General features: G+C 45.2%; 1 protein-coding gene across 1 annotated transcript in view; it reads left to right on the top strand.

The window, feature by feature from the left end:
• GPC4 (glypican 4) overlaps window positions 1–8,295 on the top strand; it is a 67,339-nt gene extending 59,044 nt beyond the window's left edge. The window contains exons 5-9 of the mRNA XM_036402325.1: window positions 1,939–2,069; window positions 2,273–2,419; window positions 2,819–2,955; window positions 5,106–5,281; window positions 6,114–8,295. Of these exons, the coding sequence (XP_036258218.1) occupies window positions 1,939–2,069; window positions 2,273–2,419; window positions 2,819–2,955; window positions 5,106–5,281; window positions 6,114–6,325 (803 nt within the window). The 3' untranslated portion in view covers window positions 6,326–8,295. The remainder of the gene's footprint in view (window positions 1–1,938; window positions 2,070–2,272; window positions 2,420–2,818; window positions 2,956–5,105; window positions 5,282–6,113) is intronic.
• Window positions 8,296–17,295: the final 9,000 nt, after the last annotated feature.

The following is a 17,295-nucleotide window of genomic DNA, read 5'->3' as shown; positions in this document are numbered from 1 at the left end:
TGCTCCACTTGTTTACAAAAGTCTCCATTTGGTAGCACATCAAAAGCATTTTTCTCTCCTCCGGCACAATGGTATATTCATGCTAGCAGTCATTACTCAGAGATTTGAAGCATCACTTTATTGGAGCCCACCACAATACAGTCTAAGACTCTTTGTTTCATTTGTTATTACCGTCTCCTTCTTTTTTCCTTTTTTTTCTATTTTCTTTTTTTTTCTTTTTTTTTTTTTTAATGCATTTAGTTCAGACCTGTTTGTAGTCCCTGATGGTGAAATTCCAGCCATGCCCTGCCAGAGCTCTGTCACTGATGCTGGTGGTGTGTGCCTGCAGAGTGAGGGTCTTTCCTGGGGCCACCAGCTCCTCTGGAGCTCACTCCCTAAACACTCACACCTTGGTGGAGCTGACTGAGTGAGAAGGGGTTAATTGAATGATAGTCCTTTAACTAACACTCAGCAAATCTTTGGAATATTGAGTTTTCTTTTAAAAGTGGATTTACAAGCTAGGTAGGCATTTGCAATTCATGTTGTGGGTTATGGTGTTGGATTATTATTATAATTTGTTGTGTTGTTGCTTTTAATAATAATGATAATAACTTTACATACTCAAATATCTTTGTTTTATATTTTTCATCATTTGTGGTTTTTTTAACATAGTTTATTTTACATGACTTGGGCACTCAGGCAGAGCTATTACTAAATTGTTCAGTATGTAGAGTTTCTTTATAGGGATTTAACAGATAGCCAGAGCCTACAGAAGTTTTCTGTTTGTGCAAAGTACCTTCTGCACTTAGGAGGAGGATGAATGTCATGAGAAAGATGAATAGACTGAGTGTGAAACGCCCATTTCTCGTTAATGGAAGGAACCAGGCATATCTTAGGAGCAGGGAGGAGCTCCTTGGGGCCAGAGGGGCTGTTCTGTCCTTGTCACTTAGGCTAGGAAAAATTGAGGAATTACATGCAACTGGAAAAAGATGAGTTTGTGGCAGAGCATCATGAAGTGATGCAGGAGAGGAGACCAGCAAATGTTTTGGGGTTGGGGGACTGCAGTGAAACTAACAGTAAATTAAGGTTGTGATGGGTGAGAAGAGACAAGAGCTCAGTGCCAGGTGTATTCCTGGAGGCACCTTGTAGGGGAGAACCAGAGAGAGGGCTTAAATGCAGTGCAGGGGGAAAGCCTTAATGCCTGTAATAATTTCCCAGAGGAAGTAGTGCAGGGTCCAGTAGCTGCTGTGTTCAGTGATGCATTTGATGAGGACGTGCATGTTAGCACAGGAGGAGTGACCTGGTGTTGGCTCAGAGACTTTCCATCTCCCCTTTCTTAGAGATGTGCCAAATACATCATGAGTGCACAGCATTCACCCTGCTCTCACACAGACTCCCTCCCTTGTGCAAATTGTCCATGTGGTGCTAGGAATTGCAATCCCTTGGCTTCCCAGGCAGGAAAAAGCCTGTAGCTCTCCATAAGGGAAAGATGGTATCAAGGATTGTCTTGGACCCTTGCATGTTGGTGCCTTGTACTCAAGACCAGCATGAGGAAGCTGATGGCTTTGAAAGCAGTCTTGAAAAACAAATGACACAAGGCAACCTTTAATAAACGAGCATGGAAAGGAGAGTGTTAGTAATGCTTGTTCTGATGGGAGGAGCTGATTACAGGCTGCTGTTGGCAGGCTGTGATGGCTTTTGATGTACATGAGCCTGTGGTTTGGTGCTGGCAGCCTCTAAGAGCCTGGTGAAGGTGTAGGCTCTGGGAACTGAGCAAAATGTTTCCTGGAGATGTGTGCTGGTCAGAGGTGACACTGCAGTGGTCAATGTCCATGTGCTCAAACTGGTGTAGTTCTTAACTCTTATTCCTGAAGCTCCTGCATTAAAAACCTTTGTTTTTCTGTCTGTGTGGTAGATTCTCCTCCATTACAAACCTTTGCTTTTCTCTCTCTGTGTTAGATTCAATGCTGCTGGTAGCAGAGAGGCTGGAGGGACCCTTCAACATTGAGTCTGTCATGGACCCCATTGATGTGAAAATTTCAGATGCGATCATGAACATGCAGGAGAACAGTATGCAGGTGTCTCAGAAGGTAAGTAGGCCAAGAGGACACTTGGGATTTTTTTATTTAATGTGTTTTATTTCCCTATTCTTGTCAATATGTTTTTTCTTGAATGCCCTTTCAAGTATATATAAAGCTAATGTGTTATTTTGGGCGGGGGCTGCATTGGAGCATGGGAAAGGGAGGCTCTTGTGACCTCTTACTTCATAAAATCCTTTCCTTCTCTCACACAGGTTTTCCAGGGATGTGGCCAGCCAAAAACACTTGCCCAAGGCCGGACTGCTCGCTCTGTGTCTGAAGGTGGTTTCACTGCTCGTTTCAGACCCTACAACCCAGAGGAGCGACCCACCACAGCTGCTGGCACGAGCCTGGACCGACTGGTGAGTGCCTGGTCCTGCTGGTGCCACACAGGTGCTCCATACTCGGGTACCACAGTGTATAATTCACCATTTTTAATTGATAGGCTTTCTTAATATTCCTTGGCCGTCTTAAAACTCTTTAAGGGGTGTAATCTGCCCATAGCTCTAGACATTAATTACCTCAGCGCTTCTATGTCAGAGAAGTGCCTGTGTTAAAAGCTTGGCTTATGAATAATATGTGTTTGAGGAGCAGTGTTTAATTTTGTATTAAAAAAGTAAATCAACTATCAAAACTCACAGCCTGAAGATCTGGCTTGTACATGTCTGTTGTGATGAAAAAAACCTTCTCAACTTCACTTTTACTGAACGTTTGGTATTCTGGATTATGTCTTGTGTTCCTTTTTTTATTTTATTTAATAGGTTACTGATGTGAAAGAGAAGCTGAAACAAGCCAAAAAATTTTGGTCATCTCTCCCTGGCAACATTTGCAATGATGAAAAGATGTCTGTAGGCACTGTCAATGAGAATGAGTGCTGGAATGGAAGCGCCAAGAGCAGGTTTGGTGATGCTGCCACCCCTGGTTAACCCTTTCCCTTTCACCCCAGACTTTCCCTGTGTCCTGATCCCACTCCCTGAGCCTTTTTTTCCTACAGGAGTGATCCCAGCTTGCCCAAGACAGGCTGCTGCCATTACCCCTTTAGTTTTTGTAGATGGGAGAGCTGGAATGTAGCACCAAAGTGTTGTCCAAGCTCTACATGGGGGGAGTTTCTTTTAGAGGAGGGAGCAGAGTGTGGATACCCAAACAGGTCATCTCTCCTTGGACTTCAGCCCCTTACTAGTTGTTCATGGAACTAGGGAGATTTGTAAAAATCCTGTATCCCAGCCACAGAGCAGAGGTGCTTGTGTTGTCTGACTGTGCTGTTGCCCCAGTGTCCCCAGTTGGTGTTTCCACCAGGAACTGGTTTCTTTCTTGAGCAAGGGCAGGGGGTGATGGAGGGTGGAGACCTTCTCCAGTGCTGAGGTCAGTGGCACAAGGGGGGCAGTGGTTTCATTCACACTTTCTATGGAAAAAAGAGTTACAGAATCTTTTTTTTACTTGTAAGGAAGAAATTGCCAACACATGAGTAAGCCAGAGTTTTTCTGTCATATGGTTTATGTAACTGTTTAACTTTTATTTTGGAAATAAAAGTTTCTCTTTTTTTTCTTGTTTGCTTACTGAGGAAATAAGCACAATCCAAGATGTTCCATTAAAAAAAAAGGCAAAAAAGCAGTTGTCTGGGGTTTTCCAGCAGTTTTTCTAAGTAAAAGCAGGTTCTGCCCTTGATAGTTTTGGGACACAGCACTAAGCCAGACCTCATAACTTTTGCACTGTTTTGTGTGTGCCTAAAACTCTGCCATACTTTGCTAGGGCAGTGTTTTGGGTGTATGTGACAAGAAGTGGCCCTGCCTCCTGAAATCTTGTTTATCAGCAGCCTCTATGGGCTTTTCATAGCAGATACCCCCAGTGTGTGCAGGGGCACCAGTATCGAGGGGAGATGGAGACTTGGCAGCACTTGGCAAGGAGACAGGGCAGGCTGGATATCCTATGTGGGTTGAGCAAGATAATTTGCTTTACTATTTTCTCCATGACTCCAATAAGGTAGAAGTTTGGTAGTCTTCCACACTTTGGTCTCAGACTTCTTTGAAACATATAATATTGATGACAAATAATAACAAAACTGTCACTACCAGTTATCATTGTCATTGTCACTCCCATATATAGGACAGGGTTTGAGCAAGCTTTTCAGAGTATGACAACATCCTGGTGTCCAGGATCAGTAGACTGTGCTAAAGGCTTTTCTCTCTCTTGTGATACTGATGTTGGCATCCTACTAAGAAAGGTAATGTCTTCTTCAGTTAAAATGATCTTTCTAGCAAGGTAGTTGGAGGAAAGGGGAATGTCCTATCCCTGCTGTATAAGATGATACTCCAAATAGCTGTGTCAGGAAATGTATTCTGTTGGGTTTTGTTGCTCAGCCTCTCTTTTAAACCAGGAGGCTGTACAAGTGTTCAGACCTGAGCATGTACACCTTCTGGAGCTGAGCATCTTGGCTCTCCCCTTCTCTGATATATGGAGCTGCAGGATCTCATCTTCAGCATCACAGATGTTTCTCCTGCTGGGGTTATTAGGGAAATTGCATCTCATGTCTGCATGGTGAGAAGCACACATTTAATATCCCAGCTTGATGGTTAAGATCCATTACTTAAAGTCAGAATGACACACTCTTACCTCCAACAGTTACTATAGGTTTCTGTGGGATAACCATGGTCTCAAAGGTTGTGTTCCCAAAAGTGTCATGTGACTGGCATCAAGGCATCTCAGCCCCTTGTATTGCTCTGCAGCCAGCTGATTTATGCTGTTGAAAGCCATTATTAATATAAACCCCAGATCTTCCTTTCCTTTTCAAGTTGGGGAGAAAATTGTCATTCCCCTGCCCATGTGGCACAGTGTAAATGAAAACAGTACTTCATTCCACATGCTACAGAGAGTGCAGGGAAGGGAGATGGGGTAAGAAGGGCTGTGTGAGGTGTAGCATGTGGAAAGATGCTGTTGGGCTCAGAATGTTACCCCAGCTGAAAGCAGGGATGGCACTGCAGAGTTCCCATGGTGTCCTCAGGACCCTGCTGAGCTGCACCTCTGGTACCAGCAGGAATGGTTTCTTTTCAGGTACGACTTTGCAGTGACTGGAAATGGTTTAGCAAGTCAAGTGAATAACCCAGAGGTTGAAGTGGACATTACCAAGCCAGACATGGTGATTCGCCGGCAGATCATGGCTCTGCGGGTGATGACCAACAAGCTGAAGAATGCCTACAGCGGCAACGACGTCGACTTCATTGACATAAGTATGTTTGCTGTTGTTTGCCTTTTGCTTTTTCTTCTTTCCCTTTTAATTGGATTTCATGCTAACATGGGTAGCTGGTTAAGCTTCAGCTGTGGGTAAGCGTGTTAGTGAGGAGGGTAGGAACCGGCCTCTCCGACAGGCTGTGTGAAGAGGGCTGTTCCCACAAAGCCATAGAGTGGTTTGGGTTAGAAGGGACCTTTAAAGGTCATCATTGCATCACCCTGCAATGAGCTGGGACATCATCTACTACATCAGGCTGCTCAGAGCCTCATCCAACCAGCCTGACCTTGAGCCTTTCCAGAGATGGGGAACCTACCACCTCTCTGAGCAGCCTGTGCCACAGTGTTTCACCACCCTCATCATAAAACCATTTCTTCCTTATATCTAATCTAAATCTACTTTCTTTTAGTTTAAAACCATTACCCCTTGTCTTAATGCAACAATCCCAGCTCTCTCAGTCTGTCCTCATAGAAAAGGTGTTCCAGCCTCTGAGTATTTCTGTGTCCTTCTCTGGACTCTCTCCAGCAGACCCTTCCTATGCTGGGGGCCCCAGAGCTGGATGCAGAACTCCATGTGGAGTCTCATGAGTGGAGTAAAGGGGGTGAATCCCCTCCCTTGACCTGCTGCTCACAGTGCTCTGGGTGCAGCCCAGGATGTGATTGACTTTCTGGGCTGCACCCATCGCCCAGACATAATGACTGCACACAGAAATCACATTAACCAGGGGACCCACGCTTACCTCTCATGAACACCAGAACAGCCACACTTTCCTTTTGCCCCTGCTACCTTGTGCAGGCAGCAGAGGAGCACAGCAGGCGTGTTTGTTTCCCCAGGTGAGGAGAGCAGCGGGGAGGAGAGCGGCAGCGGCTGTGAGCTCCAGCAGTGCTCCCCAGAGTTTGAGTTCAACGCCACCGAGGTCACCGGCAGCTCCAACAAGAGCGACAAGACCGTGAACACTTCTTCTGCTGCCACCAGAAGTGGTCTATCACAAGCAGCCTTGCTCCTTAGCATTTTGTTTTTGGCCATGCAAAGACAATGGAGATAATTGTGCAGCATAGGGGGAGGGGAAAAGACTTTTATTATCAAAGGTAGAAGGCACCTGCTTTCACTTTTATACCATCTAGAGACTTTGCTTTTTAAGTTAATGGACAACAGTGTACAGTTTTTACTATGTTGCCACTGGTTTTAAGATACTGATTTTTTTTTTCCCTTGCTATCCTGGGAATAACAGGAATGGGAAGTATCAGTCTATCCTGTTCACCAAGAGTCCATGTTAGAGGTGGATAACAAAAATGTATATACAAGCCTGTAGTTAGCTCTGCATTTGTGTCTTTATGACTTCTTTTTTTTTTTTCTTTTACTGTATTTCTTACGAAAACAAAAACCCCAGGGTCTTCTCTTGGCCTGTAACAAGTATGTGTTTCTGAAATGAGAAATATCTGTACAGAAGCAGGTTTTATTTATCATGTTATCTTATGAGGAAAAAATAATTGCCCAACAAGCAGAAAATGTTTCATGTAGTTAACTTCCCATTTATCCACATTATGTTAGTTGCCTTATCTGGAGAGAAGTGGAAGTCATTTGTCTTTATTATGTGCTAAAACAGAAGGTGAAGGCAGAACTGGTCATCGTGCCAAGGGCCCCGTTTGCTTAGGGCATCCATGCCAGGAGCAGGTTGTACTTGCTTTACAGGAGGTTTGGTTAAATTGGAAGGGACTACAGAGAATTCCCATTCTGCAGACACTGAGAAGAGCTGTCCTTTGCTCCCCAGGATCCTTGCAATCAGCTGTAACTCCTGTGGGTCAGTTCCCAACGTGCATCCCCCGTGGGAATGAGGCATTAAACTTGTTCAGTTGGAAACAACTTGTGGTCTCACAGCTCCAAATGCCAACTTGTGTCTTGTCTGCACGTTTGTTAGCTGAATGCTGGATTGATTTTTTAATGCTCTCGGTTCTGGTTCTAAGGAATCCTGTGTGGGAGGGCAGGTGGGGAGGGGTTGGGTTTGTTTTTGCAAGAGTTTTGTTTCCTCTCTGATGGGGGCAAAAGAGAAGGAGCAGGCACTGTTGCAGGTACATGGAAGCAAGAGCTGGCAGGGCTGAAGATGCCTCACTCTGGGTGTGTTTGGTCTCCTGGAATCTGATGCCCAGCACCTCTGGCTTTTCGGCACTACCTGAGACACCTTCCTCTCTCTCCTTCTGCTGTTGGAGTTGGAACAATGTTGTGGTGAACAACAACTCACAAATAAAAGAAATGTATATTTTTAAGAAAAGAGATGAAATAATTTTTAAAAGAGTTTAGCAAAAGCAACGTCTTTGGAAAGACTCAAAATTATTCTGCACGTCTCTTCCTGCTTTGGATAGCCTTTAGGTCTGGCTGGATGCCTGGATCTGGGCAGGAAAGCAATTCTGAAAGAAAAGGTTTGCTCTATTCCACCTTTGTGTCATAAAGGATAATTTTCTATTTTTATATTGAAGCATTAATTACTTGTTAGCTCAGGGTCAGCATTATACTCAACTTTATTTTCACACCAAATTTCTGCAAAGCTATAAAGACAAAGTATTCTTGGCTGGTATAAATAATCCTGGAGGCTTAATTTTACTAGAAGTAGCCAGTTATTTATTAAAACATGATGTTAGTAGAGTTAGGGATATTCTGGTTAGATTATTTTTCTTTAGAAAATAAATCATGGAACCATAAAATTGAAAAAATTATAAATTTATGTGTGGGAAAAAATGGATTGTAAATAGCTAAGTTGCCTTGCGAGGAATTGGAAAATGTGCTGATACTTAGAAACTACCTCATTTCTGAGGAATTTCCTTTCTAGCTTTGAGTGCTATTGCTTTTACTTGGTATAAGTGAATCTGGTCTCCAATATGTAGCTGAAAGAGTTATCCCTATAGACCTTGTTAGATTGTTTTTAATTTAGAGGGTTGAACTACATCCAGCTGTTTTCTTTCAGCAAAGTTCCCTAACAAAGAGAATTTCTGAATTAAATATTGCTGATGGTTTCCATGACTTTTCCTGATTTGTTTGGTTTCATGGCATTTTCTGATTGCCCTTTAATTATTTAAATGGTTCTAGCCATTTGAATTTTAATCCCGAAATAAACAAACCTTAGATGCACTACCATTGTAAATATATCGCAGTAGGGTCTGACTGGATAACCTTTCTGGCTCATACCCAGCTGGCAGGCCAGCAGAGTTAACTGAAGGAAAAAAAAAAATAAAACTTCTTCAGAGCTCTGAGATTGGTGGAACAAAAGCCCTTATGTTCAGAGCTGCTGCCTGCTCCAGCATCTCCCTTCTTGGCATAAGTGTTCATATGTAAGAAAGTTGCTTGTAAATTCTCCTGGTTTTGGGCATTTCTGGTCAGAAAACAAAAACACTTCTGAATTTATATTTATCATTTTACAACTAATTGCTCACTAATTATTATTCCTTAGTTTGGTACAGGCCACCAATGCAGAGACCTCCCGTCAGTTTTAAGCATGTCCAGTTGATTTTGTTAATAGCATAAGAGACTTCCAGTATATAAAGGACAGATTTGTCACCTGGGGCTGCAGGAAACAAGAGTAAACATCAATGTAGGATGATCAAAAGTTGTGTTCCTGCTTTTATTTTGTTTTGTGTGTGAAGTTGGCTCTCTGACGTGAGCTTGTAAACTAAACCATACGGGTAGGGATGAGACATGCTGCTCACTTCAGGGAAGGCATGTGCTCCCCTCTTCCAGATTTTTTTTTTTCATATATAACCAGTGCCATTATGAGCATGATTTAAAGAAAAATTTCCATGTATAGAATTAATTATTAAAGTTAATGGAGCTGGTAAGTGCACTTCAAATGCAAAATGAAGCAGAAAGGTGGTGTCCTTGGCAGTGTGGGAGGTGCTGTCTCCCAAAGCACTGGAATGAAAAGATCCAGCTCTTAATAGGACCTGTTTTAACAGCTCAGTGCCTGTCCTGAAATGGCTTCACAGGTGACACGTGGAGGGGGGAAAAGGAGAGCATGTAATGGGACTGTGATTGGAATCTCTCATTTTGTGTTGTGTTGGTGCCCCCCCAAGTCAGGACAAATGGCCTGAGCAACAAGAGGAGTCTCCACACTCCAGGGCAGGGCAGCTCTTCTCCTGCTGACCCAGCCTGGGCTTGTCCTCACAGGCAAGGTGATGTATTAATCCTGGAGAGTGCAACCTCTCAGAACAGTGGTCATTTCTTAGACAGATGGTGCTATTGTTCCCATCACCATCCTGTAATTGCTTTGATGCCTGGCTGGACCAGGCAAGCCCTCTGGTTTGGTCCTGGCTCCTTCCTCATCATAGCATCTGGTGTTGGGAACCTCAGAGCATGGCACATAAAAATCCCTTCTATCTATTTGAATGCTTTTACTTACCATGTGTCCTGCAGTAGTTGCCAGCCCTGTTTGTCACCTTTCTCACAATGTCACCCTCTTCCCTCCTATGTGCAGCCCACCTAACCAGATCAGCAGCTGCTGCTTGTGCCCTTCACTTGCCAGCACAAAACTACGGCATTTTCTCTTGTCCCTGGGGGAGCCCATGGCACATCCCCACAGCCTGGAGTGGCAGACACACAGGTCTTGCCAGTGCAGACAAGCCTGGAGCATCCTGGGGACCCTGAGAACCAAAGACTGGGGGGACGTGTGTAAGCTGGTGGGCATTGCTGCTGCAAGAAATCAGAGCCTGGAGAAATCCATCTATTTATTGGAGTTAAACTACTTGTGCTTTTTTTTTTTTTTTTTAATGCTGATGGCTTTCTTTTTCCATGTAAGCTCAACTGGGATGACTGCAGTGTCTCTACCAGATGTGATGGCCAGGGGGGACACCTGCCTGCAATGGTTCATAAACCAGCACTGCAGTTCTGGCCAGGCTGGCAGAAGGATTGCCTGACCTCTGCTGCTTCTCTTCCTCAGAATGTCCTCTAGGACTGGTGGTAATTTAAAAATAAATGTAGAATGTGTAGAAGGGGGTGAAATTGATGCAGAAACACTGCAATCCTGATCCCAAGTGGTGAAGTGTTCTGTGCTTCTTGGCATCTCTCAGATTGCTGGGATTTAATGGTTTAAGATATTTGGAAAACACAAGTTGGTTAGAGATGATGCAAAAGTGGTGGTTTAGGACCACCTGAGTGTGAACTAACCCTAGTAATAGTTTTCATTTCTTGATAATGCTGTTTCAGGAATCAGGTTTTCTGGGTTTGGTTTGCTTTTCTTGTTGCTTAATCCTCTGCTGTGGTTTGTTTGATTGCTTGTAGCAGTGTAAATTGCCTGGGAAGACACAGCTCTTTATGGGCTTGCTGTAATGCTAGGTTAAGTGTGCTGAAATTGCTGTAATTTGTATCTAATGGATTACATGGATTGAGAGCCCTTTTATAACTGTTGGAGCAAGGAGGGGCTGCCAGCCCTGAGGAAGGGAAGGCATCATGGGCACTGCCAGCCCCTTTGTCCCTCTGCTCTGGGAGAAATGTCCTTTTCCTGATCCAGGGGCTGGACAGCCTGGCACGGCTGAGGACCCAGCTGGGTGCAGGAGGAGCAGGCAGCTGTGGCAAAGAGGCTTTTGCTGAACCCAGAAGGTTTTGGGGGATGCTGATGGGAAGTCCTGGTGTGGTGGCCTTCCTCTGGTTACTATCCCTGTGCTGTTGGGTGGGTAACTGCTGAGGATGTTTTTCCTCCCTGGACCTGCTCTGCCTTGACCAAAAGGAGACCCTTTTGTCTTTAGCTTGCTCACTGCAATTTGGTCCTGTGGTTCCTTGCTGCCCTTTGCTCTTTGTGGTGATTCCTTTTGTGCATTCCCTGTATCCCAGCTGGAGCAGAGTGGGAATGTATCTCACCCATGGACCTTGGTGGTCCCCTTGCAAGCCATCTCCACCCATCACCAGCCAGAGATTGCTGCAACTGCTAAAACAAAAGTTTTGATTTTAAAACCAGCTCTTACTTGCATCAACAAATCTGCTGCACTTGTTGATATAGTTTAGTGGTGGACCTGGCATTCCTAGGTTAAGGGTTGGATTTAATATTCTTAGAGGTCTTTCCCAGTCTTAATGAGTCTGTGATTAATTTCAACAGCCAGGTAATGTCTGTCTCCCTGATGGTTTCACAGGAGCTGAGTGGGAGCAGCTTCATCCCTATCACAAAATCTGGGGTGCTTGTGCCCCTCATTCATGTATTGCACCAGTACAATTCCCTACAGAGCTGCTCATCTCCCCAGCTGTCCTGCCACACTGTCTCCCTCTATGGGCACCATTAATTTGTGTAATCCCATGCAAATCAATATGCTAAACCCCTCATTAATTGGGTTACTGATTTATACTAATGAGACTTAAAATCTTGGAGAAGTTTGAAGGTATTTGTTTCTCCTCTGACAAGCTATTGTCAGCCCCACAATGGCTGGCCCTTGGCTGGGCTGGTAATTGCCTCGTGACTGGATTTGCATCAACATAATGGCAAGGATGTTAGCAGGAGCTAAGACATCTTTTAGTCTGAACAGGAAAATTCAGGATTAGCAAGGTGGAATGCTGTGTGCCAGCAGTTCCTGGCAGCCCTGTTGTGCAGGGTGGCTTCTCTTCACCTATAACTCGGCTCTGTGGTTGTTTCCATTATTAACCTGCTTTTCTTCAGAGCTTAATAAGCTCAGCCATAAAAATCAGGCCTGCCTGAAAACTTGGCACAGTAGGAATTGGCCAGACTTTTATTTTTTCTGGTGGGAAGAACTGATGATTATTTTTAGAAGAAATTGTTTCGTCTGTGAAGTTTAATGGGTTGAAATGCTGTTTTGGCATTCACAAGCCTTCAGACCAGCTTTGTTGAAAACCTCATTTAGCATCACCAATAACACAGTAATGCTGAGGATCCCCAGGGACAGGCAACTGAAACAATAGCCGGAATGGTACATTTTTAAAGCTAATTGTTGTACATGTTCAGCCATTTCTCCCATGCCACTGCCACACACCACTTGCTGTCTTGTGCAAGATGCAGATCTGAGGACAGTTAAGTCCTCAAGAGGCATTTCACTGACGTTTACAGGAGGTGCATCTGCATTTCCAGGGACTCTTTAATGAAAGCAAGGTCACAGAGCCACTGGATTCCTGCAGCAGAAAGACAATTCTAATTTAACCAAGACTTTTTTTTTTATGGCTGCCTTTTTTTGTGTCTTCATAACAGAGTGTGTTTGTATTGGAGCTGGTATGTGCAATCCTAAATATATAATTTCCTGTGTGGCAGGGCTCTGGAGGCAGCTCTCAAGTAATGTGTCTTCACACCACCCCTCTCATTTTGGGTGAGCAGCCACCCTGCCTTACTTGCAGGTGAGGAGCTGGGCACCCTTATAAATGGATAGTGGAGTAAGAGAGTAAGTGGCTCTCACTTGAAGAGTCCTAAGTACTTTGTTGTTTGCTCTGAATTTCCTGTGTACTAACATAGGCCGTGGTGTGTTCCAGGAGGGTTCTTCAGGTAAAAGCCTCCACAGAATGAGACAAGGTGATGACTTCTGAGTGGCTCCAGGGCCTTTCATGTTTTGGGGCAAGTGGAGACTTTGGCTGGTGTGTCACAACCCTCTATGTCGTAGAAAAAAAACCAATACAAATTTGGGTGAAAAAACCCAAAACCATGATCACTCTTTATTCATTGTTAAATTCTTTGGATGGTTGTGCATTCAAAACCACTTGAGTATTGAACAGGAATTTGTGCTACAAAACAGTGGTGGGATTTTCAGTTTCGAGCAGGAAGAGCTGGGGGTCAGTTTTTAGTGGGTGAGTGAGGGCTCTCAGCAAGCCAGGGGCCAAGAGAGTCAGTGGTACAAAGAAGCTGTTGTCCTTGCCAGGGGGCTTCTGGAGCCTGGCTGTCTGAAAATAATTAGCCAAATAAATTAGGTGTGCTCCATGCTAAGTAATTCTGACATTTGGCTTCCTAGGGGAAGGGATAATGTACATGCAGAGATACCTCAGCTTGTCCTTTGTCCCTGGGAGGGGGCACCATGGAGAAGATGGGGCTGTTCTTTGCACAGATGGGAACAGGCAGGAGAAGCTCTCAAAGCCCTTTGCTGACCAGAGGGATGGAGGTGAATCCCCCAGTGGATGGGGGTGGGCAGAGCTGCCCTCCTTCCCCATGCAAGAATGTCCTGCCACTGAGGGCAGGTTTAACTGCAGACTGGTGATTAAAAACTAAAAATTCCCCTCCATGAAGGTGTGCTCCATCATGCTGGTGCAGGCACGGCATGGGGCTCATCCGGCAACTCCCAGAGTTGTGGGACTGGCCTGAGAGGTGCTGGTTAGAAATGAGAGGGAGACAGGAGTGCCTTGGGCAGCACCTGAGCTGTTTCACTGCCATGTCCTTGTTTCCTGTCCTTTCTTTCACTCTGTTGTTATTTAAAGTGCATTACATGCATCTCCTGGTGTTGTATGAGCTGCTCCTCTCCTGAGAGGGGCTGGCAGTACCATCTTCAGGGTCACATTCCTGTGCTGGTTTTCTCTATCAAAAGGTGGGGCAGGTTCAGCTTTTTGACCACTTTTATAATTCAGCATTGCAGAGGTGCTTGCTGGTCACCCTCCCAACAGAGCCTTGCCCACCCCATAGGGCTTTCACAAAGTGTTTTAATCCTGCTGCAGGGTGGGAGCAGAGCAGGGTTTTTGGAGCCTGGATGGGAGAGAGATGCAGGTGGCACCGAGCCAGAGGAGCCAGGTTTGTATGTGGGTTTTGCACTGCATCCTCCAAGCATTCACAGGAATCAGAAATGAATTTGAAGCCTCTGGAAGGGAGAAACCTCCCCCATTACAATTTTGGCCCCATTGCACTGCATAGGGTGGTTTGCTCCCTTCCTCAGTGTCCTGCCCTTGCTGCTCACACATGGAGCACTAAAGAAGCAGGAATCCCAGATGTGAGGAGTTGTTTAACCCATACAGTTGTGAGGTGCATGGAAAACGTGAGTAAAACCATGACCAAACCTATATATTCATCCTGTCTCAATGAATGGTGGAAGCAATGGGTTCCACCCTTGGCTTTCAAAAACATTAAAGGGAGAAAAAAGCCCACCAAGACCCAAAACCCCTCCAGCCCACCAGGGATGAAGGTTGTGTTTGGGCTGCAGATCCCCAGGAGCAGACAGGACCATGGCTTGGAGCTGAGCACAGGAACAGTCCTGGCTGTGATGAACCCAGACTCCCGTGAAAGTGAGCAGTGGAATGATGTCTCCACCATGAGAGTGAGAACCCAGGCTCTGTGCAAGGTCCCTTTCCTCCAGGAAGAAGGGGATTTCCAGGGTCTGTGTGAGGAGCCCCGGGGCTGTGGTGGTACAGGGCCTGCAGCACTGGAAGTGCCTCAGCTCATCCCTGCTCAGGGAATTCATGGCTCTCCTCTGCTGGGCCCTGCACTGAGACAGCAGAGTGGTTTTAATGAGAGCACAAAAGTTAAAACTGAGGTTTTTCTACTTTTAAAAATTAGTGGCAGACTGTGGCTGTTCAGGTCGCTATTTTAACTGCTCCAGATGTCAAGCATGGCTCAGCCAAGATCAATGCGTAATCCGAAGGAAATACTATTAATTTCAAAGGAATGTGGTCGATATTTAAATATTTTGGATCTTTTTAATATGTAGCCAGTGGTAGTGGTCTAACTGGGCTTATTAACTTTGCTTTTGGAGCAGTGATTCTATTAGCATGAATTAATGCCTATTAACATTATTGATTTCCATTTATTTTAACATGTGGGCCCGTAACGACACTGGTTATTTTAGATATTCTCTGAGGCTGTAGTGAGTCGGGAGCTGTTGGTTTAAGGCCTGATCCCACAAGCTTTTATCCTTCCAGTTCCTATTTAAGCTCTGACTTAGCTCCAAGGCTGCAGAGTGGCCCCTGCTGCCTCCAGCAGCAGTTGGATTGAGCCTGCTCGGGTCCTGCTCCATCCAGCCCCAGCAGCTTCAGCTCCAGCTGCACAGAGGCTCCAGATGTCCCTGCATGGCCAGGGTGGATTTAACCCCTGGAGCACACCAATAGACACTGAAATATCCCCTCTGCTTTGCCTCCACATCACTGTGGGAGCCACTCTTGGCTCTTACACCCAGCAGCAACGAGTGGGTTGGACCTGGTCGATACATTAAATTCTATTTCTAAATTAAGCCCAGGTAGACCCATTTCCCTCCTACACCCTCCTCTGACTTTTTATGCCTCTTAAATGTATAAAGCACTTAGAAGGCAAAGGGTTTGTAATGAGGAACAGAGTCTTCCTGAATGTTTTGTTAAAGGTATGGAAAATACAGAAAGCTTTGAGAAAAAAATTCTTTCCTTTAAATTGGATTGAAGCACAACTTAAAATAACAGTTGGAGAATGAGCTGTATCTTACAGAGCTAGAAATGGACCCATTTTTTAACAAAACACAAAGTCCATAACTCATCATTTTCTTAACAAAATATCTGTTTTCAATAGCTGTTGAAATATTTTCCTTGTAGAGGTCACACATTTTTAGTGAAAGACAAATTGGTTTTTGGTTAAAAATATTTTTAAAAGCCAAATTATTCCCCCTTAAAAAACAGTTTTAAATCACTGGTGAAATTACAGAAAAGTTGCACAAGAAGAAGATTATGATTAACCCTGATATAATTTTTTTAAAAGTAGGCACTCAGGAACAAAAAAAAAAAAAAATACAAACCAGAATGCCACAGATTTTGGTCTGCGTCAGAGAATGCTCTCATTAAAAGGAAACCTTCAGCTCCTTTGTCTGAAGAAACCTCACCCTTTGTTCATGTTTGAGAGAAATGGTTCTAGTTACTGAGAGAGTGTTTGCCTTGCTCAAAAAAAAATGTTTGTGTGGGAGATGTTTTACATTTGAGTGACGCCAGAGAGCCAAAATGTGAAGCTGTATTGGCAGTAATGACCACAGGCTCGTGTAGCTGGAAAAATTCAGCTGAAAGCCTTTGGGGAAAGGGGAGGACTTCCCCTCCCTCTCCAGGCAAGTGGGATATCTGGACAAGGCCAAGCTCTTTCTGGGGCAGGCAGTGTGCAGGGCTGGGGTGCCCTGGGCACATCTGGCTGCACATCTGGGCCGTGCCACACCTGCCCACCTGTGGCTCTGTGCTGTTTCTGCCTGCATGCACTAGATGGCATTGCCAACTTGGCTACAGGGACTCTGGCTCCCACTGGGGGATCCTTTGTGATTTTTTACTTCTGAAGTTCTGTGCAGCAGGGAGAGCAGGGCAGAGCTGCGTGCCTGGGCAGAGCTGCTGCCACAGCAGGTGTGGCTGAAGCCCACGCAGTGCCTGTCCTGGGCACCCAAGGTCCAGCCTGGGACCCTGCTTTAGGGCAGAGCACACAGCAAAATATGGACTTTGCTGCTGCCAACAACTGCTACAAATGAGGTGCACAAGTATGAGAAAGGCCAGGTCAGTGGGATCTGAAGGAGAAACCTGAATACCAGGGACATCAGGGGTTCAGCAGTGCCTCTTGATTCCCCATTCAGGCTGTTCATTCCCTTTTGTGGTCTCCAGTGAGAGCCTTGCCCCTGTCCTCCCTGTCCCAGTTTCTCCCCTGGTTGTGCATGCTGGGCTGGGATCAGTAACACTGAACCTGAACAGAGAGCTGTGCACCTGAGGGGTTGTGACCTGGCTCCTTGTCTACAGCAGCTGGCACTGAATGCCTGAAAAACATGAAAGCATGCTGAAAATGGAAGAATTGTAATCCAGAGAGCCTTCCTAAACTGTCACTTGCTCCTTGAACTCTGAGCTGCTTTCTAAAGGCCAAAGGTATGTTGCTGCCTTTTTTATAGCCATTTGCAGAGAGCAAACCAAGTCAATAAAATCAAGAAAGAGTGCCTGTGTTGGATCTGCAGCAGAGTCATATCCCTGAAAGCAGGAAACCCACCCCAGGGCAGCTTCTCCAGGGCATCTGTGGAGCTCTGGAATGCTGAACAGTGTGGGAACAAGCAGCCAGGGCTGCTCGGTGCCCCTCTTGTGCTCCAGGATTGTGAGCACCTCCTGCCCTGCCAGTGTCAGCCCCAAGGCTGCACTGGGACAAATGTGTCA

This window comes from Molothrus ater, chromosome 14, assembly GCF_012460135.2.
Source record: "Molothrus ater isolate BHLD 08-10-18 breed brown headed cowbird chromosome 14, BPBGC_Mater_1.1, whole genome shotgun sequence".
NCBI classification, from domain to species: domain Eukaryota; kingdom Metazoa; phylum Chordata; class Aves; order Passeriformes; family Icteridae; genus Molothrus; species Molothrus ater.
Note: the sequence above shows the minus strand (reverse complement) of the source record. Positions and strands in the feature narration are given on the sequence as shown.